Raw genomic sequence first — 22,369 nt, 5'->3', positions numbered from 1 at the left:
TCCTTAATTTCTCCTCGCATCCAAAATAATTCTGTGCCATTCATATTATTAATATGTAACACATAAAGGATTTTTTTAAAGTGTGGACAGTTGCACTGAATACGATAAAAAATGAAACGTGTAAATGTAGGAAGAGTTGCAGTGTCATCTTATTTCGCATCATTTTCTGTGTCCCCCACCCTTACGTCTTCCAACCCTCACAGTAGTTTGACAGTGGCTACTCTTGTAAACCTGTAAATGTTCATTTATTTGTGTGTTATATGGTAACACTTTTAACCAAGACACCATAATATGGACCCTTTGTTGCAGTCGTTGCCTGTAGCACCAAAACGTGCAAGAACTTCAGAGGATTTTTATTTGTTCTGCAAATTTATTTTGGAGTATGAAAACTATGAAGATTTCAGGGTAAGTTTTGCACTGATCTTTGTGAATCTTTTCCTCCCTTGCTATTTTCTGGTGACCTAACTGAAAACTTATCATTACTAAAGCTTAAAGCCGTATTGACTATTAATTGACCATTACTGTTACAGAAATATGAAAAGGGTTTTCATAGATTGCTATAAGTCACAAGATTTGGTGACACTCATATTATTTAATGAAGAAAAATGTTCTGTAGTATAAGCCTCATCTTCAGTCTAAAATAGCATCACAAAAACATTTAACAAAAGTATACACCAGTATTAAAGTTGTTTAGTTGGTAATATCTGTGTGTACTTTGTTAAATCTCTTTGTATTGTCATTGTAGCCCAAAGATGACCATATTGAATGGAAATGTCCGTTGAGCTCATTCAAAGTACTGTTGCTTACAGAGAATATCATGTATTTTTTAGTTTTCAACACTTTTCCTTGTGTGGATGCTACTTGACAGCTTTAAATTTTGTTACTGGTTAGTGAAGCCTATGGTTGTATAACTGTTTTGAGCCAATGTGTCAATGTAAAGTGCTCAACTGAAACAGAAATTTGTTACAGGCTTTACACAAATTGAAATAGCACTTCATTGTTACAGTTCAGTGGAACTTTTTTTTTTAAATAAAATGACAAAAAGAAGAGATATTTTCATTTCTGATGATAGACATCTCCACATTTATGCTATTTTATTGTCACTAAAATTTCAACTTTCGTCATCACAAAACACAAATAAATTTTAAAAATCCAAATGTACATATTGCAGGTACTTGTTGATTCTAGAAAAGAATAAACTTCCCTCGGAATTAGATTTTCTTTCTTCAGGGTACTAATTGCACCATTAAAAGCTCAGTTTTTAAATTGGCAACAGTTCAGCAGAAAGGATAATTTTCTATCAAAAGATGCCCTCCGGACGTCACCATTTGGGTTGGAGTATGCTACTGGCATTATATACATGTGAATGCCAACAACACAGAATTAGCTCTGAGACAACATTGCAATTGACTTGACGACCATTGATGACAATATGTTGCAGTGTGTCTGATTAAAGTCTGGCTAATGACGGATTGTTGCATAGTAGAGTAACTTCATGTTTATGTTATGTAATATTAATTTATTTAACAAGTTTCTTGTGGTGGCTATTTACGCAGCAGATGTATACAAATTAGTTGTTTAAAAGAAAAATTCTTTTTTGCTTGCTGCACATAAAGTCCTTTATTTAATTTTTGCACTCGGATGTGTTTTGCTGTACTCACAAGACATCTTCAGTGGGTGTTAGTTCAGCATCTAATTCATTGGTTATAAGCCAAACAGCTTTTTCTCATGTGGCAAACTCATTGGAAGCTTTCAGTGTCCTTTGTGGCCACTCTGTTTACAAAATGTATGACTGTAACTACCATTTTTTGTTTAGTTAACCACTTTTTGACTTAAGAGGCCAACATCAGATAATTCACATAAATGGAAGTGTTTTCTGATGAGAAATTAGAATACATAATGTTTTGTTGTGCTCTTTAAAACTTGTTCTATTCCTTTTGTTTTTGCCACAGTCATTGTTTGTCCATTATACTATTTCATGTTGTGTTGTAAAACTTCTGAAGATTTTATGACAATCAACATTTATAAGTAAATTTTGGTATGGTGTGTAAGGATGCATACATTCTTGTGAAAATGACTATTTTCCTGGTTTACTGATGCCACCTTATTCATAATGTAGATATTTTCAGTGTTTTTTGTTTATGTAATATATTAATAGGTTTTCATAGAAAATCATTAGGCTGTTGTTCACTGATGACTTATGTCTTCCTTCATAATTACAAATAACATTTTGCTATAAGTTTCAATGAATCATAGTCACATCCAATCAGTATAATAAATCCAAGAAATTAGTTAATGAAATATACAAAAGTTTAAAGAAGAGTTAGTATGCATGCCTGTGACAGACTTGAAGCTAAAATACTGCATCAAGGGTGAGTACATTGTCATGTGAAGTCGAGCTTTATTATTCTGGCTGCATCAGTATCAAAGTAGAGTTTTAGGAAATGAAAAATTTTCATTTGCATAATAGCAAAACTTGGTTTCAAAATAGTCCATGATACTCATTCCAATCTATGCCCCAGTATGCTGACACTCTGATGAGGTAGACCACTTCTATATATGAAGATAGTAACTGTTCTCAAAAGAACAGGTGCCATTGATGACCGTGCAGCTTCTCTAGAATAAATGGATAGAGCATTTGCCATGTAAGCAGGAGATCCCAGGTTCGAGTCCTGGTCGGGGCACACATTTTCAGCTGTCACCATCGAGGTGTATCAACACAAACTGTCGGCAGCTGTGGGTTTCAATTATTATTTAGACCACTTCTGGTAGCAAATGCCACTCCAAGGTAATACTGTTGATTTTAATGTGTAAGGCAAACTTAGGAATAATCTTCATTGCAAAATTTTGGGTACAATACAAAAAAATAAGTTCACATGTTAGTAAAATTTTCTGAGATAATCATGTTCATTCTTAAGACCTGTTCCCAGAAAAAATATTGAAAATGGACTCTGCAACAACTAAATTTGACTAAAAATGAAATTGATTGCACTTTATCAAACTTTACAGGAATTATGCACAATGATGGACCTAAACCTTTTCATAGGGTACTGAGAACAGGTAGATACAAAGCTTGAAAGACACAGTCTAATATGAAGTCAGAGATGAAGCCTATGAGAATTTGAGTTTATTAAGTTATATCAGATTAAATTAAGCAACAGCTTCACAATCTTAGAAAATGAACATAAGACAGTGAAGAAAGGGGCTTGTTATTTAATATGGGACTTGAGCAAACAGCAATAAATATTGCAGTACAAAGGGAGCAAAAGAAAACCAAAGTTGAAATGGAATGATTTACTAACAAAACAGTTTCAATGAAATCTGAACTAACAGCCATTGAGAGAGACACTGGTGCATCCTGAGGGAAGTACATTGACGAATATGGTCAGTGCAACAGCTTCCAGTAGACTTTGTTAGGTTAATGAAAAATTTATGAGATACAAGAGCTAATTTGGAAATCCATACCTCGAAAATAAATTTTCAGCAGTCCTAAAAGGAGCTTTGAAATCCTTGAACGGAGAAAGCAAAGAAGAGGTACAAGTCAGTGGATCATACCTGACCTACCTTTTTTGTGCTGATGAACTTCAACAGTGAATAAAGAAAAATAATAAGTTTGCAAGTAGGTCTGAAAATGAAGTATCATAAGACTAAAATAATATGCAACCGACATATCAGTAATAAAATAGGCCTAGTACAAAATAACAATGAAGTATAGAATCTGTTGGTGATACATTGTGTTTATTGAAGTGAAAGGTGGATTCTATGTGCAGCAAAGGGTATAAACACAAGAGGACCTGGAGTGCTTTTGCTTAAATAATGTTTTCAAAAGTAAAGTTCCAGTGTGTCTAAGAATGAAAGTTTACAGTGAGTGAGTTACCAGTTTTGTTTTGTGGCAGTGATCCTTGAGCTTTTGAGAAGCATAAAAAAGAAAAACTTAAAGTTGAGCTATGGGTGTTGAGTTACTAGCGGAGACAGGAAGACAAACCAATAAATCAGGGAACAGACATAATTTTGATGAAAATTATCATGGGGTGAGTGGAAAATGTAACCATATGATTGAATGATGGATGAAGCAACTCTCTACTGCATGTGAAGAAGCAATGAAGACAGTGACTTATTGGAAAGTGTGTGGATGACATTAGAGAACATAGTGGAGCAATATTGATTACTATAACTGAATTTATTTGTTCATGATATAGTGTATCAGGTCATGTGTTTTATACAGGTACAAACTATAGTTTGAAGAGAAAAGAAGGTATAAACGTTCAAATAAAAAGGCAAGGAAATGATTCAAGTGTTAGTCAGATAGTCTGTGCATTTCATTGCTTCATTGAGAAGTCTGATTGCTGACCAGAAGAATAATAAGCTGTTCAGCACCCATAGACACCTTTCCCCAGTGTACCAAGCCAGGTGGTTCAGTGGTTTATCACACTGGGCTTGCATTTGGGAGGACGATAGTTCAAATCTGCATCTGACCATCCAGATTTAGATTTTCCGCAGTTTCCCTAAACCGCTCCAGGTGAATGCCAGGATGGTTCTTTTGATTGGGCATGGCCAGTTTCCTTCTGCATCTTTGAAACATTCTGACCATGTGCTCATTCTGTAATGACATCAATGTTGATGGGAATTGGTAGAAGGAGTCAGTCCGTATTTGTGGTACATTGTTGTTCAATTGAGGGTGGTCCATACTTTCCATTTTAAGTGAAAGCATGGTGTTTTTTTCTGTATACAGACTAGGTTGAAGACACATTGGTTGAGGAGTTTTCCCACTGTTTTTTCCCTGACTTCAATGTACTAAAATAGTCTGTAAGTAGTTTCATGGGGTTTAAGTATGGAGGGGTTCTGGAACTTTCTGACAATTTACGCACTGTTCAACAATTGGAGATAAGAGGGGCAAAGGATTACTTCGTATTTTAGTATATTCTCTGACAAGACCATGACCCCATTGTATTTCAGCTGAATGTAGGGAGCCCATAGTTGGACAAAGATTTTGTTGTTCCAAATAAACACACATGATGTGGTTCAGTTCTGAATCGACCTTCTTTATATGTGCGCTGTTAAGCTACACTGGTACACTGTATTCCACAGTATACTACACAAGGCTCGGCTGGCAGTTGGAAGAGTAGTGGCAAAGGATCTCAGTGTGGTTATATTGAATTTTTTTTGCAGATGATTGTTCGTGATCAAATTTACAGCAGTCTTTATTAAGTATTGCATGTTGCTTAGTTATATCCAGGGTCACACAAAAGTATGTTGGAGTTCAGTTGAAGAAAGGAATGGTGTTCTCAAAATGTACCTTAAAGCCCATTTTTACATGTGAGCAACTTTCTGGTCAGAATCAGCTTATCGTGAAGGGTGCACAATATGGGTTTGCATGTAAATCGGCAGTCATCCATGTTGTGTGTGGGTCACTGACATCAACAATCTGTTGACCCTATAGACTGCAGAGTTCTCAAATCCTAAGTATGCTGCAGACTGCAAACGTGCAGAAAGGGAGGACTTGTCTGCTAACATCAGAAGTTAATGTAGTCTCTCATGCTCACTCACAAATAGTACTGAATTTTGTTCTGGTGTGTTTTCTTTATCTTTATTTTATTGTTTGCTTTGGTTTCGTGGCACTTTGCAAAAGTTACACAAGAAATTGATGTGTAATATTTTTCTTACTAGAGTTCTCCGTAAAAAGAGACTAAATATGTGAAAGCTGTAAGGTATTTGTTTTGCAGTGTGGGGACAAAAAAGCCTATACTGTGCGTAAATAAAAGAATGTAAACAGAAACATGTTTTTCAACAAAAATGGTTAAATCTCTTGAATAAGATATAAAATTTTTGATGTTACCTGACTCATAGGAGGCAAACAACACAAAGGATAAAACAAAAAGGCACTTTTCACCACCCAGTAAAGATTGTTTGATCTTTATATGTATGATGTCTGTTCTTTGACATTTTCTAAAGTTGTCTTCATAATCCTGCTGCTGTTTTTACATGACAAAAAAGAAATTCTAGCATCAGCCAGTCCAGCACAAATTTACACTTGTTTCTGTTGGATTTATTTCGGTGCCTAATTAAAGCCAATGTTGGAATTTCTCTTTAGTCATTGATGTGTTTGAATGCATAAATTTTCTCAGGCAAAAAACTGTTCACAGCAGGTTAGAGAATTTGCCGTATGAGCTTTGTTAATAACAGCCTCCAATGATTTTGCTTTTGTCATTAATAGATTCTGTTGTCATTGCGTTTTCCTTAGTTATATTATTACAGTCACATTTTTTTGTTTTACAAAAAGGAACAAGCATTTAGCCACAGCAGAACTGGGGACCAGAAACTACCAAGTGAACAGATACATGTCTCTGTAGCAGCCAGTCAATAATGCCTTTATGTATATCTTTGAGTTCTACTTATAGTACTGTGATGTTTTGTAGCAGTAATGTTCAAAAATTGGTTTTGTAGGTAGGTGTGAGACTAGTTCCACAAGTTTTCAGGGAAATCTCTCTCATAGTAAATGGATTCTGGAAAATTCTCATTGACACCAGAGGATTGTTCGTGTTATAGACTCTGTGATTGATTTGAAGCAGAATGTTTTTTTATGCATGTGAGCACCAGTGCCTATGAAAGAATGAAATTACGCCCAGTTTGCAGATATAAATTTGATAAGAAAAACATTAGAGAACTTTTCCAGAAACACTTGATTACTATGGCATGGGCTTTGAGTTTGCAAAGTACACACATCAAAAAAAGTTTTGCGTCATCCTGTTCCCAGAACTCCTGAAGATATATGTTGACTGTGGATATTGTATCGCAGACAGTCCCTGTGACTGTTCAGAGATGTCACTAAGTCCACCCAAAGATGTAAACAACCATGCATGAGCCATGCCTATTAGACGGAGGGGGTCCGACAGCCCATCATTCAGCCAGGAAAGAGGTACACGGCTCATATTGTCTATAGTTCAACCATGCCTAGGTGGCAAATACCGCGGTTTGATCGTGTCTGCATTGTTAATTTGTGCCAGGAAGGGCTCTCAACAAGAGATGTGTCCAGGCGTCTCAGAGTGAACCAAAGCGATGTTGTTCTGATATGGAGGAGATACAGAGAGAGACAGGAACTGTCGATGACATACCTCACTCAGGCCGCCCAAGGGATACTACTGCAGTGGGTGACTGCTACCTACAGATTATGGCTTGGAGGAACCCAGGCAGCATGTTGATTAATGCTTTTCGTGCAGCCACAGGATGTCATGTTCCAAATAAAACTGTGCGCAATAGGCTGAATGATGCGCACCTTCACTCATGACGTCCATGCTGAGGGCCATCTTTGCAACCACAACACCATGCAGTGCGGTACAGATGGGCTCAACATGCCGAATGGACCACTCAGGATTGGCATCACATTCTCTTCACCGATGAGTGTGGCATATGCCTTCAACCAGAACACCTTAGACACTGTCCAGCGAGTGCAGCAAGATGAAGGTTCCCTGGTGTTTTGAGGTGGAATTACGTGGGGCCGACGTACACAGCTGGTGGTCATGAACGGCGCCGTAAGAGCTGTATGATATGTGAATGCCATCCTCCGACCAATAGTGCAACCACATTGGCCGCATATTGACGAGGCATTAGTCTTCATGGATAATAATTCGCGCCCCCATCATGCACATCTTGTAAATGACATCGCTCGACTAGAGTGGCCAGCATGTTTTACAGACATGAACCCTATCAAACATGCCTGGAATAAAAATCTCTCGGTGTACATGCCGCATCAATTCAGGATAAAACTCCGAGCTTTCGACCACTACCTCCATGGTCGTCGTCAGGACTAAGACTGACTGCCGTAAACTAGCGAGGCTCCCACTTTTATATGCAACGGACGGCTTCTGATTGGCTGGAATACGTCATAGCAATAGCGATGTGGCGCGTAGTGAAGTGGTGCTGTCTACTTCCATAGATGTAGTTTCTATCCCACGTTGCTTGCAGGGCCATCCCTTGAATCAGGAGGTAAAGTGTGGGAAGTTTTCCTCTGTGATTTTTCTTTATCCATTGCAATCTTACACGTGTTGCTAAGTGCATAACCGTTGTCTCTCTTAAAGTTATTATCGCTAAGTCTAATTTCAACTGCTTCCCGGATCACAGAATCCCGGTAATTCGATGCGTGGGCTATTACTCTCGTTTCTTCAAATAAAATCTTATGCTTGTTAGGCAGGCTATGCTCAGCCACCGCTGATTTTTTCCAAATACCTGTATTTCAGGTGGTGCTGGTGCTCAATGCAACGGTCAGCAGCGGTTCGTACAGACTGGCCCACGTAATTCTTGCCACATTCGCAAGGAGTACTATAAATTCCCAGCACCCTTAAGCCGAGACTACCTTTGACTGGTCTCAATGTTTCCTTAATTTTCCTATGTGGTCAGAAAACTGGTTTTATTCCTTGCCTCTTTAGGACTCTATCTTGCTTGTTGTAGCACCGCAAAATGGAAGCCGCGCTATGTGTTGGTCCTCTTCTTGTTTATGGACGGCATCGTGTCTTACTTTCTTGGACAATACTGATTTAATTTCACTGGCAGAATAACCATTCCTCTTGAAAACAGTCATCAAATGGTTAATCTCGGGACCGAGATGGTCCTTGTCGGAAATAGTACTGGCTCTGTGTACTAAAGTATTCAGCATAGCTATCTTCTGAGATGGATGATGGAAGCTTTGCTGTATGTGTTGGCTTCCTGTACACAAATGGCCAAGTCGTCCATCTGGTTTTCGCTCCACCAACACATCTAAAAAAGGTAACTTCTCTTCCTTCTCTACCTTGATTGTAAATTTTATGTTTGGATGTACAACATTCAAATGTTCGACGAACTGCTGCAGCATGTCACTGCCATGTGGCCAGATTAAAAAAGTATCGTCGACGTATCTGTAGAAGCATGAATGGCGGAGGTGAGCACTGCTCAACGCTTGTTCTTCAAAATTGTCCATAAAAAAATTAGATATTGCTGGTGATAGTGGCGAACCCACGGCTGTTCCATCTGTCATTACATAATAATTTCCACTGTATAAAAAGTAAGTGGTCATCAAGGTATGCCGGAACAACTTCAAAACTTCTGAGGAAAAATGAGCAGCCAACAGTTGTAATGTGTCATCCACAGGTACTTTGGTGAACAGAGAAACCACGTCGAGGCTGACAATGATATTTGGGCCTATCTTCATCTGTTTTGTGATACCAACAAACAGTTTTGAATTCTTAATATGATGTGGGCAGTGACCAACTATAGGCGCCAACAATTTAGTTAAATGTTTTGCAAGTCTGTACGTAGGAGAGCCAATAGCGCTGACAATCGGTCTCAACGAGACATTCTCCTTATGCCGTTGAGGAGTGGGACAATCTGGACCAACAGTGCCTTGATGCACTTGAGGATAGTATGCCATGACAAATACAGGTATGCATCAATGCAAGAGGACATGCTACTGGGTATTAGAGGTAACAGTGTGTACAGCAATCTGGACCATCACCTCTGAAGGTCTCGCTGTATGGTGGTACAACATGCAATGTGTGGTTTTCATGAGCAATAAAAAGGACGGAAATGATGTTTATGTTGATCTCTATTCCAATTTTCTGTACAGTTTCTGGAACTCTTGGAACTGAGGTGATGCAAAGCTTCTTTTGATGTGTGTAGAAGACTCAGATTGAAAAAGAAACTAATTCCATATTTGTAGAGCAGTGTGCTCCAAAAACTACTAAAGAGAGCATCTACAAAGGAAACTGCTTGAAAAAAATTCTTGTGTCCCATATTAGAATATTGCTTAATCATGCGTAACCCGTACCGGGTACTACTGATGGGGGATATGGAATATATGCAAAGGAGGACAGCACAAAATGTCACAGGTTTGTTTGACTTCTGGAAAAACATCACCAAAATGCTGAAAAACATGAATTGGCAGTACTTAGAGAGATGTCAATTATCCAGCAAAAGTCTACTTACAAAGTTTCAAAAACTCACGTCAAGTGAAAAATCTAGAGAGCTTTTTCAGCCCTTTATGTATTGCTCCTGTACATACTGCAAAGAACATATTAGACCAATTACCTGCAAGGACATTTAAGTAGCCATTCTTTGTGCTATTCCTACATAAATGATAGAACGGCAAGTACTTTCTATATGTACTCAGTGGTTTGCAGACTATGGCGGCACACCTTGATGGCATTGTAATAAACGATGACTGCTACCATGATGATTGTCCTGTTGCCTCTCGTATGCTTCCTTTTCTTCCAAGCTTAGAACTAATTTAATGTGGACTCAATACTATGATACAGCTTGGCTTTTTTCTAGTCAAGAAAAGTAAAAATTTAGCGTTACAGTGCATTAAACCTCAAAACTGTAGGTTTGTAGAGAAGCATTTACCAGTCAAGTCGTGGTGTTATAAGAAGTTAGATTGCCTAAACATAATAGTACTTTGGCATTGGGAGCTTCCTGTAACTTGTTGGTAATATGTATGTAAATAACGAGTATGAGGTTGACAGAGTCTCACTTTCAAATGAAGAAAAGGCAGCAGTAGCTTCCAGTATTGCAATGAATGTACCAACTGAAGATAAAATGAACTGCTGCTTTGATTCATCTGATTGATTGGTTACCACAGTGTGAGATTATGGTAATGTGACAATAGATTAGATAGCAAAGCATCCCCATTTCTGCTGTGTCTAGGCACTTGTTAAGAAAGATGGTCCCTCATAACCTCACTTTCACCTTTTGGGTGTGCCAAAGTGCATAGCAGACATCTGTCGCAGCCTCTGCAGTTTTGGTGCCAACATGCAAAAATAAACAACTACTCATGACAGACGAGACTCAATACAGAAATAAAATGTCAGGGATGCTGCAGTAACCTCACTTGACACAAGCAATAGACTGAGACAAAAAGGCACTTGGGTAAAAGGGGTTGAAGTGTGTGATTGGTTAGTCTGTTGCTGATCTCTGGTTGGGCTGAAGCTTGTACTGCATAGAAGGCATATATCAAGGCTTTATCAAGCAGTTCATATCAAACAAAAGATGATGGAATGACATTTACTAAAGATCTCCAAACATTAAAGTTTGCATCACCTGTATCTATTACTAATACAAAATAACTGCAGTTGGCAGGAAAGAAGATGCAAGGAATGTTTATTTGAAGTACACATTTAAAAAGAGTTTGTAACAATAGGTTATGCTTTATAGTCTTGGCCGTTAGAGCACACTTCTTCTGGTAGGTTCCTATTTCCTGTCGAAATTGAGTGCTTTCCTTGACTATAACGTGAGCATTTTGAGCACAAACAAAACTAATTCTATTAATAAATTTTCAAATATCTTGAAGTAGATGTGACTGAAATCACTCTGCGTGTTTAATATAAATTTAAAATTTAAAGATAAAAAAAATGGCACACATTTACACCGATCGCACAGTTTGTGTGTGTCAACAGTAAGATACATACAGCAAAATGCTGTTGTCCTAACAAATACAGGAGCAGTAAATAATACAATATTGAATCCATGCTTACATGTGGTTCATATTGCCTGTACAAAAATGATATAGTGAAGCCAAGCATAAAGTGAAGACATGATACCAGAACTGGAGCTGATCAGCTAATGACATGCATATCTTAAAGTAGGTCTCAGGGTGGAGGTGAAAGTACAATAAAATAAAACAAAACTGTACACAACTATCATTGTCATAAGGTGTGGGCCTGGAACTTATCACCTGGATGAAGTGGAGAGAGAATTTTCAATCAGTAGTGAATATCAAGTATCAGAAAGTGACTTTAGAGGAAAAGGAGTGTGGGCGCAGTTATAGTGAAACAACTAGTACTGGAATAAATGCAGATCACAAAAATGTTTTGTGAAAGCACTGTATATATCTTTAAAAAAAAAAAAAGAAAAAGAAAAAAAAAGAAAAAAAGAAAAATACCGGTTGTATGATACTGCAAGTTTTAGAACAAGTCGCTTATTTGGTGTAGAGGTAAATAGCAGGGCAGTGGGAAATATGCCCTGTAAACAGTGCTGAGGATGGAGAAGCACTAAACGTGATTTAAACAGTTTTATTTCAGGTCACCAGTGTATGTTTCTGAAGCATCAAGCTCATATCTTGCACAAAAGTAGCCGTTTCTGTCTTTTTGTCTTTAAAAATAGTAATGTCAAGTTATATTTTCTAGTAAATAGTATCGTGTGAATGTGATACATTCTCAGATTGTCAGTAGACTTACTGCATTTGATTTAAAAATATGAGTTAATGTAACAAGTTATATTCAGTGCTATTTCTACTTCACTTTATATAGGATTACACCTTCGTCATCATCAAATGGATATATTTTAATTAGATATATTTTAATTAGTAGATCATTTGTATACAAGACATTTTCTGTGCACCTGTGACACTCTTTGTGGCCGTTGATTGTATTTCCAGCCATTCACTGAGGGGGAGAAAAGTCCCAACACCAAAAAATAATTAATGTAACATAATGAAATTGTGGGAATACATTTGTCTAGGTAACATATTTAAGTGATTAACATTGCAAGTTCACAGGTTAATGTAAGCCTGAGAAAAGCTATTGCAAATGTGAAATGCTGGTACATGAATAACTGATGTAACTACCAGAAATTTGAATGTAAGCATGCAGACATGTGTACATTGTGTTGCAAAAGTGTCAGATGAAGCTTGATTTCTGTTGCACTTGGTTGGTCAATACAGGGACAGTTAATGCTGGTTGTTGATGACACTGAAGTTTCACCTGAAGATGTCTCATACATGCTCAGTTGGAGACAGATCTGGTTCTTGAGCAGGCCAAGCCAACTTGTTGACACACTTTAGAGCAAGTAGGGTTGCAACAGCTGTATACGGGAAAGTGTTAGCCTGTTGGAAAACACATACTGGAATGCTGTTCAAGAGCAGCAGCACGACGATTCGAATCGCCAGACAGACAGACAGACTTGCAGTCAGGGTGTGTGGGATAACCAGAAGATTGCTCCTACTGTCATAAGAAATTGTACCCCAGATGATAACTCCAAGTGAAGGTCCAGTGTGTCTAGCCTTCAGACAAGTTGGTTGCAGGAGCTCACATGGCCTTCTCCTAACCAACATAGGGCTATCACTGGCACTGAGACAGAATCAGCTTTCATCAGAGATCACAACAGGCCTCCAGTGATCTCTTGCTTGACACCACTGAAGTCACAAATGACGGCTGTTTGGTGGCAGGGGAATGCATGCTTACAGGGTGTGAGACTCTGAGCTGTCCTCGATTTATAGCAGTTCATTATGTCACTGTGGTGACAGCCGTTACTCGAATTGCTTCTGAAAACTCAGTACGATGTGCCAAAGCGACATGCCGAACATGCCGTCGTCCTTCTCAGTGGTGCCACGTGGCTGTCTGGAGCCCTGTCTTCTTGTTGCTGTACCTTCCCGTGACCACCGCTGCCAGCAATTAGTTATAGTGGCTACACTCCTCCCAAGTCTTTCTGCAATATCCCAGAAAGAACATCCAGCTTTTCATAGCCCTGTTACATGACCTAATTCAAACTTGGTGAGCTGTTGATTATGGGGTCTTTGTTGTCTTACAGGTATTCTTGACAAACATCAATTTACGACATCTAGTCTCGAAGTTAACAGATGATCACAACCATTACAGTATGTATTTAAAGGAAACCTGATTTTCTTTGATATAGGGGCGCCACTACTGCCACTCTTGTGCGACTGTAGCAAAATGTGAACAGACGTCATGTTTCAGATGTAGAAACATACCTGCCAACTGTTGTTTATCTAACACTATTCCTTATTGGTGTTGGGATATTTTTTCTCCCTGACAGTGTATTTACATCATGTACACTTGCCACAAACTACTTACACAAGACTTTTTATAAAACTGCAGTTTTGTAAAAAGTGTGTATGTGTGTTGTAAATATAGCTGGAAAAGCAATCTGTAACCACTGAAAGAGTGACACAGGTTAGCCAGAAGTAGTTGTGCTTACAAACCATCTACACCTAACTAATAGAAATAAATCCGTGCGATGACAGTGGTATAATCCCCCAAAACACACGGTGAGTTGAATGGTAAATGTGAATGTTTACAGTAATTCTTATTTCCAAGTGATATTTGTCTAATAAGTTCCCTCCTCCTTTAGGGGAAGATAATGATCAGGAAACTTGGTAAAACAATGGCAGAAACAACATTGCTGTTGTGTTGGTATTTCAGAATTTCATAAACATTTCTCATTGACTGTCCTTTACAAGAAGATGATGATGCAGTAGGAAAATTTGGATTAGGAATAAGAAATGAGAGAAGAAAATGACTAATTACTTTCTGTAAAGAAAATTCATTAGCAGTGGGTAACACATTATTTGAACACCACAAAATGAGACATTACACAGGGATATCAAATTTGAATAGGGAAAGATATCAGTTGGACTACATCCTGATACAAAAAAGGTTTAGGAACTGTTTGAAAATTGCCGAAGCTTATCCAGGAGTGGATATAAATTCAGAACTCAACCTAGCAGTGGGAGAAATACAAGTGAAATTGAAAAAAGTCTGGAGAGGTAAAGCAAAAGAAAGACTAAACATAGAAAGACTCAGAGGTAGAAAAGGCATCAGATTTGGAAACCAGGTTTATGGAAAAATGGGAAAGAGGTAGTGTTGATGAAAGTATTAGTGACAAATGGATAAAAATGAGGGACTCTTGGACTCTGGCAAATAGTACTAGGGATTAGAGTATCCCAAGGTTCCAGGAAAGAATGGATAACAGAAAACATGTTGAAAAAGATGGAAGTGCGGAGAAAGTGGAAAAATGTAGAAACTGAAGAAAGCAAAGAGGTACAGGAAAATGAATAATGAATTAAGAAGAGAAACTGAAGCAAGAGTAAATGGATGAAACAGAAATGCGTTGAAATAGAGAAAGGGAGAAAGTATGAAATGCTGTATAGACTGGCTAGTGAGATAGTTTTCGAACATAAAAGAAAGAGGGATAACATGGAAATAGAAAGAGCGGATAGTACTCTAGCAGAACAACAACAGGAGGTATTGAACAGATGGCAAGAATATATTGAATGTATAAGGGGGATGAAAGACAAAACAAAATGTTGAAGAGGAGCAATATGTGCCGGAAGATGGAACGGGATTCACCATCTTGGAAGCAGAAGTAGAACATGCGCTGAAGGAGATGAAGAATAGGAAGGCATGTGGAATTATTTGCCAGCAGAATTGTTGAAGAGTCTGGGAAACAAGGCAAAAAAGAAATAGTCTACCTCTGTAATGAGATATATGACAAAGGGGAATGTCTCGAGGACTTCCTTGCAACAGTTAAGATACCAATAGAGAAAATGAGAAACGCTAAAAAATGTGGAGTATAGGACCATCAGTCTAATTTCTCATGCAGCTAAAGTGTTGCTGAGAGTGTTGAATAGAAGACTATATACCAAACTGGATAGGCTGGGGAGCAGTTCGGATTTAGAAGAGGAAAAGGAGCAAGAGATACTACTGGCCTGTTAACAATATAGGGGAAAGATATATGGAAAAAGATAGAGAAATCTTTGCTGTTTTTATAGATTTAGAAAAGGCTTTTGACAGAGTTCAGTGGGACAAGCTGATGGATATTTTGAAGAGGAAAGGAGTAGATTGGAAAGAGAGATGACTGATACAGAATCTATATTTGCACCAGAAAGTAAGGATAAGGATTGGAAATGAAATGTCAGAAAGCAGCAGCATTGGACGAGGTGTTAGACAAGGTTATTTCCTTTCCCCACTGTTGTTTAACGCTAATCTTGAAGAGATTATTGCGAAAGGCTTAGATGGGTAAAGAGGAGTATGTATTGGTGTAAAGAGGATAGAATGGACAAGATTTGCTGATGACATGGTATTAGTGGCAGAAAGTGAGCGGACAGTGAATAACATGCTGAGATATGAATGAAGCTTGTGTGGAATATGAGATGCAAATAAACACAGCAAAAACAGAGTATGATCATCAGTACAAGATGCACACAGTCCAGTATTAAAATAGGACAAGTTACTATTAGCCAAGTAAGTGCATTGGAAGCACAACTACTGAAGAAGACTTGATGTCACCAGGAGGTGAAAACTTGAGTTGCCGTAGCATAGGAGGCATTCAACAGAAAGAGGGGAGTGTTATGCGGCAAATTAGATAAATGTCTAAGGAAAAGGCTTGGCAAATGTTTTGTCTGGAGTGTGGCACTATATGGGGCAGCAACATGGACGCTGAGATGAGAGGATGAAAAACGGTTAGAACCATTTGAGATGTGGATGTGGAGGAGAATGGAGAGGATAAGCTGGATGGAAAGAGTGAGTAATGAAAGAATATTGGAAAGGATTGGTGAGAGATGTCAGCTGAAGGTTATAAGAGAGAGAAAAAAGAACTGGTTGGGACATTCATTGAGAAGGGAATGCTTGCTAGCAGATGCTTTGGAAGGACTGGTTTGTGGAAGAAGACAGAGAGGAAGAAGGAGTTACAAGATGATGGACAACATAAAGGGAAGAGGAAATTATGCAGACCTGAAGAGGTTGGCAGAAGACCAGACAGCCTGGAGAACTACCATTTGAAAACCTGCCTTTTGCCAAAACACTAATGATGGTGGTGATTTCCCTTACAGTTGTATTAAATGAAAATAGCCTCATCAATTTATGTTCTTCTTTATATGTACCTCAATTCATTCATCATGGAACGTTTTCAGTGTGTCACAAAAACAAAGACAAATAGTAAAATAAAGCATAAGAAGTTGCAAAATACACTATTATAAGCTTACAAAAGTGAGTGCAGTGAAAAAAAGTTAACTGCCTGTGTTAAAGACAATGAATCCATTCTCCCCACCAGCATAAACGTAAAAACTTCCTTCTGAAGAAACCTTGACATTGACATTCAGTTCTGTTCCATTGAAGTCCTCTGTGAATTTGTGCCATTTGAAACGCATTGTGGAATGTTTCGACATTCTGTTCCATCAAATGTGAATCGACCATAAAATGTATACTGCACTTGTAATCTGATATTTCCCATCAAATTTTACATGCCGTGCTGTTTGTTTGAGATCACCAATTCCATAAACACTGGCCGTGAACCTGCCACCATGATGTATTAGGCTAATATTACATAAAATGTTATCACTTTCACCACACCAGGCCCATGCCGTATTTAAAAAGTATTAAGAAAAACAACTTGACAAATATCAAACATTACTTAAGAAATAAAAATTTAAAATTTCACTCTCTTTATGATAGTAGGATAATTAAAACTAGGGAATAATTTACTTTTCTCATAGCTACTTCAAACTAGTCTTTAAAGCTGTGATGGACTAGTACAAGTTATAAAAATGAATTTCAGTACTGAAGTTTTGAGTTATTGATTATTTGCACACAATATCATTTTCGGTAGAGTTTCCTACTTATGAAGCATAGTTACATTGAAAATATCATTATTTTTTAAGTATGGACTTCTATGTTTTATTGTGGTGGAGTGAGACAATAAAACAAAACTTTTGACTACATTAAAATGTATGTATATCTTACAGTGCAGAAATTAAAACTTATATATTACTAATCAAGTAATAATGTATTTATAAAAACACAAGCACAGAAAATCAATCACAATATACCTTTGAAAAACTTGACTTCTGAAACTTGTTCAAGAGATTGCAAGCAGATACCTAGATTTGCATCCGCAATTACAAACAAATTATAGTGTTCCCATGTGTAGTTTATACAATGTAAGCAATGTTGAGCTCTGCTGAAAGTAATTTATCAAATAAAAAAACTATTAATATAGGATACAAGGGAAACACCAAAATAAACATAATGTTATACAGTGCTACTCATTCTACAAGTATTTACTTAAAAGATTTGCTTATGTAATAAAAAGTAGTGTTCCAGAAGAAAAGATCTCAGAATATATTTAAAAATTATATTGCTTCCTTGGTAACCTTGTAGATTATCAGAGAAAGAATGAAACCTATTTAAGACTGCATATCGAATGTCTTTCTGAATCACTGACAGCTTTAATAAATTTTTTCATCTGGTGCTGTAGCTATGAACAACACTTTTCTTCTGAGAGGGCTACCTTTGTGCTGTAGGTGCTTCTTTCCTAAGTGATGAGTTACTTCCATAAAATTATAAGACACTGAGTGAGTGGAAGTAAATTATATGGTGGTGTATTTGTTTCCAAAGGTGCTAAAAGTTGTTTGAGAAGCTCAGTAAGCTGTTTGTCTTTCATTCAAGTTTCAGTGTATAATGCTAAATTCCGAAGCATTTTACCCTGTTCACTGACTCTAGTTAATGTGCTACATTTTCAGCTAAATTCTGTTTGTTTTTTAAATAAGTGATTGTACAATGTGTTCTTAAGTACAGGACATTATATTGATAGAGAAACTTGGATGCCTTGTAGTGCTATCTGTCAGTTAGGGGAAAGCAAATTATTATTTGTGGGGACTTCAATGTTGACTCACTGACAGAGTGTAATAGGAAGAATGACCTGGAAGTCTTGCTCGGTTCTTTCAATTTGACATCTGTCATTAATTTTCCTACTCTGGTGGCAAAGGACAGCAGCACATTGATAGATAACACTTTTATAGACCAAGATAGGTTTAAAAACATAAATTCTTGTCCTGTTGAGAATGGGTTTTCTGATCGTGATGCTCAGCTAGTTACAGTATATGACATAGCTCCATTCAGTAATTCAAAACTACCCTCCAAAGTTGTGCGTTCAATTAATGACTCAACAATTAGAAATTTCAGAGAAAATCTTCAGTAGTTAAGACTGGGCTGAGGTGTCCAAGGAACCTGATGCTAATTTAAAATATAACTTATTTTATGATACACTTGTAAGAGAATTTGAAAACTGTTTCCCCAAGAAAGTAGTTAAATCTAATTATAAGAAATTATGCAAAAAACCTTGGCTTACTAAAGGAATAAAAATATCTTGTAACCACAAAAGGGAACTGTATCTAACAACAAGAAAGAGTAATGACCCAGAAACAGCCAAATATTATAAAAACTACTGTGCTACATTAAGAAAGGTTATTAAGAAGTCCACAAGCATGTGCATCATGTCTGAGATTAGTACCTCTGATAACAAAATCAAAACAATTTGGAATATTATTACAAGGGAGACGGGGCAACCAAGAGTACAGGAAGCATTACCATCAAAGTGAATGGAAACTTGATAAACAAGCCGGAAGTCGAAAACATTTTGAATAATCATTTTTTAAATGTTGTCGAGAAAATAGGATCTAAATGTTCATTAGAAGAAGCAAGGCAGTTAATGGAAGATGCCTTACCCACACCATTTGATACAATTGAAATTCCACCCACCTCTCCATCTGATATTAGAAAGATAATAAACTCTCTCAAGAATAAAAGCTCACATGGAATTGATGGCATTTCCAGCAGGATAATAAAAGCTTGTTCCCAAGAGATAAGTGGGATTCTTAGCCACATATGTAATAGCTCTCTGAAGCAGGGTATTTTCCCAGATAGACTGAAGTTGCCATTGTTATACCACTGCATAAAAAAAGGGGATATGTCTGATGTCAACAACTACCACCCAATCTCTCTTCTGACTGCCTTATCCAAAATTCTTGAAAAAGTAATGTATTGTAGAGTAGCTTCACACCGTTGAAAAAATAAAGTTTTAACAAAATGACAGTTTGGTTTCCAGAAAGGTTTTTCAACGGAAAATGCTATATATACTTTCACTAATGAAATATTAAATGCTCTGAGTAACCGGAAGTCACCCGTTCAGATTTTTTGTGATCTATCAAAGGCTTTTGACTGTGTAAATCATGGAATACTTCTAGATAAGATAAAGTACTGTGGTATGACTGGGACAGTGCTCAAATGGTTTAAATCATACCTAACTGGAAGAGTGCAGAAAGTTGAAATAAACAGTTCACATAATATGCAAAAAACTGGTGATTTCTCAAATTGGGGAGCAATCAAGAATGGGGTGCCGCAAGGTCTGCTGTTCTTAATATATATTAATGACTTGCCATTCTATATTCACGAAGATGCAAAGCTGGTACTTTTTGCCGATGATACAAGTATAGCTATCACACCCGACAGACAAGAATTAACTGGTGAAATTGTAAACGATGTTTTTCAAAAAATCATTAAGTGGTTCTCTGCAAATGGGCTCTCATTAAACTTTTACAAAACACAGTATATACAGTTCCACACAGTAAATGGAATGACCCTATTAATAAATATAGACATAATCAAATTAATGATCTTATCTGCAATGTTCAGCCTTATTAAAAGAAATTGACAAGATCCCTCAGCACAGAATAAAAATTGGAGGTATCCAAATCACTGGGGATTATCTTGACTCATGGATATTATATCACTGTTTCATGTAGTTCTTTACTTAAAAAACAATTTTATGTAATTGTATCACCATATTTTTTGTTTATTTCAGTATAGATGAATGAATCAGCTGATTGGTGTTATAGCTGTTGTATGTAGCTGTAGAAATTATTGTTACTATTGATGAATATTGGCAATGTGTTTTAAAATCATTGCAGGAAGAATCAGACCAACAGATAATAAAAAACTACACTTCATCACCACTTGGATCTGGAATTGATCAACGTAGTGGAAGGCAGAAAGTCTCTGCAACTCGGGCCAGTAGTTCTAGACATGGTGTTTCAGCGTATAGTTCAGATAAGATTAATGACTATTCAGTTACTGACCCGAGATCAAATACATCTCGATCACCAAGTGATGAATATGGAGCCAGCTCTGAGGATAGCCATGGACGTGAAAGGTTTCCTTCAAGATCAAGTAAATCTTCTTCATCCACCAGTGACTCAGGTGATGAGGAGGGTAAGCTATTTCTTCTCATTTTCACCTCTTGGTCCCACTATGCCATGTTTTGATTTTTTAATTTCTAAGATGATTTTTGGGTTTCCAACCATAGATATCAGTGCTAAATAATTAGTTGTTCACACTCTTTCTACAGTAGTGTACTTTTTAGACCTGACGTACGGGCATTAAGTTACAGTTACTAGATTTAATGCCTTATAGAATGCTTTGCTGCTATAGCCTGTTGACAGTTGTCATGCCTTCTTATGAACTGTAACATCAGAATGACTGTAGCCCCCCCCCCCCCAAAAAAAAGGAAAAAAAATGGATAAACATTGACTGGCAAAATCTGTCCTGAAATTGTCAGTTGTTTGGCATGAGGTGTTTAATTTTTGGAGAAGTGAAAAATTCTGTCACTGATAATTCTGGAAATAACTTGTTAGTTTCAGGATGTCAGGGTTGTTTTAAAAAATCTCTCTCTCTCTCTCTCTCTCTCTCTCTGTGTGTGTGTGTGTGTGTGTGTGTGTGTGTGTGTGTGTGTGTGTGTGTGTGTGTGTGTGTGTGTGTGACCCACCCACCGAGGGGGGGGGGGGTGTTTATGGCTCAGTTGCTGTAAATGCAGACTCTTAACTACTTGAGACCTCGTAGGACGGGAAGCAGCTATCTCAATGAAAAGTGCTAAGGTTCTGGATTGGCGTTATAATTAAATCCTGTTGTGTCACACATTAATTTCTGCTGAAAAAGTAATGCAGATAGTGTAATTTCTGTGAGAAAAAGTCGTAAAATATTCACTGCCAAAACCAGAAGATGACATTCTCTGTCAGATGCTGTGTTATTTCCCAAAAACAGCCATTTTTGCATTGCAGTGTGCCCAGTGAGCTGTTACAATGCTCCCTTGTGTATTTGGCCTTACATTAATTGAAATACCCCAGTAAGTTCATTGCCATTTGTGACCAGCATTTTTCATTCATTGCAGGAGGCTAGAGTTCGTGCTTTCAGCTTACCTGTGAATGTATATATATTGATCAGAAGCTTTGAATTAGTTGCGCTCCTGCACATTTTTAAATTAGAACAGAAGCAAGTACCATTAATGTTATGTTAAAGGTCATAAACCAACACGCGTCACACAGTCATTGTCTAAAGTCGTCGTCTTTCTACATGTGGTTGTGGCTAGCAACATTTTGAAAATACTGGACACTTACATCTGTGAAGTATTAATTTTTGTAACAAGTTTCAGCCCATGCAGTATGCCTGTAATGTTTAGACTGTTGTTCCGAGTCTACATCTGACTGCCTGGCCGCATGGTTTCAGAAGTGTTGTCTCTGAACTGCATCAGAAATAAAAACCTACGTTCATAAAGATTGCCAGCTTTCCTAAAAACTTGGGAACCAAAAACAAAAGCGTTCATTGTGGCGTAATTTCATGAAAGTAATTCTGACTCTTTGATGAATTGTAGTTGATCAATAGTAAACTGGCCTGGAAGTGTCCCTAAGAGAGTTTTGGTGCAAAATAGGAATAATTGAATTTGAAATGTGTTATCTAGGGGAATATATAAGTACAACATATTGTGTGGTGTACCAGAC

General features: G+C 37.4%; 1 protein-coding gene across 7 annotated transcripts in view; it reads left to right on the top strand.

The window, feature by feature from the left end:
- Positions 1-22,369, top strand: part of LOC126249039 (PHD finger protein 23A-like) — a 49,097-nt gene that overhangs the window by 5,765 nt on the left and 20,963 nt on the right. For 4 of the 7 annotated variants that reach the window (XR_007545591.1, XR_007545592.1, XM_049950660.1 and 1 more), the window contains exons 3-4: positions 310-405; positions 20,507-20,807. Coding sequence is in view for 4 of the 7 variants with exons in the window: in XM_049950660.1 (XP_049806617.1) it covers positions 310-405; positions 20,507-20,807 (397 nt within the window). In the remaining 3 variants the exon portion in view is untranslated. The remainder of the gene's footprint in view (positions 1-309; positions 406-20,506; positions 20,808-22,369) is intronic. The other 3 variants (XR_007545593.1, XM_049950664.1, XM_049950659.1) reach the window with 1 other exon arrangement.

The sequence above is a fragment of the Schistocerca nitens genome, chromosome 3 (assembly GCF_023898315.1).
Source record: "Schistocerca nitens isolate TAMUIC-IGC-003100 chromosome 3, iqSchNite1.1, whole genome shotgun sequence".
Lineage (NCBI taxonomy): Eukaryota > Metazoa > Arthropoda > Insecta > Orthoptera > Acrididae > Schistocerca > Schistocerca nitens.
The sequence above is the reverse complement of the archived record's forward strand: the minus strand, read 5'-3'. Positions and strand labels throughout refer to the sequence as shown.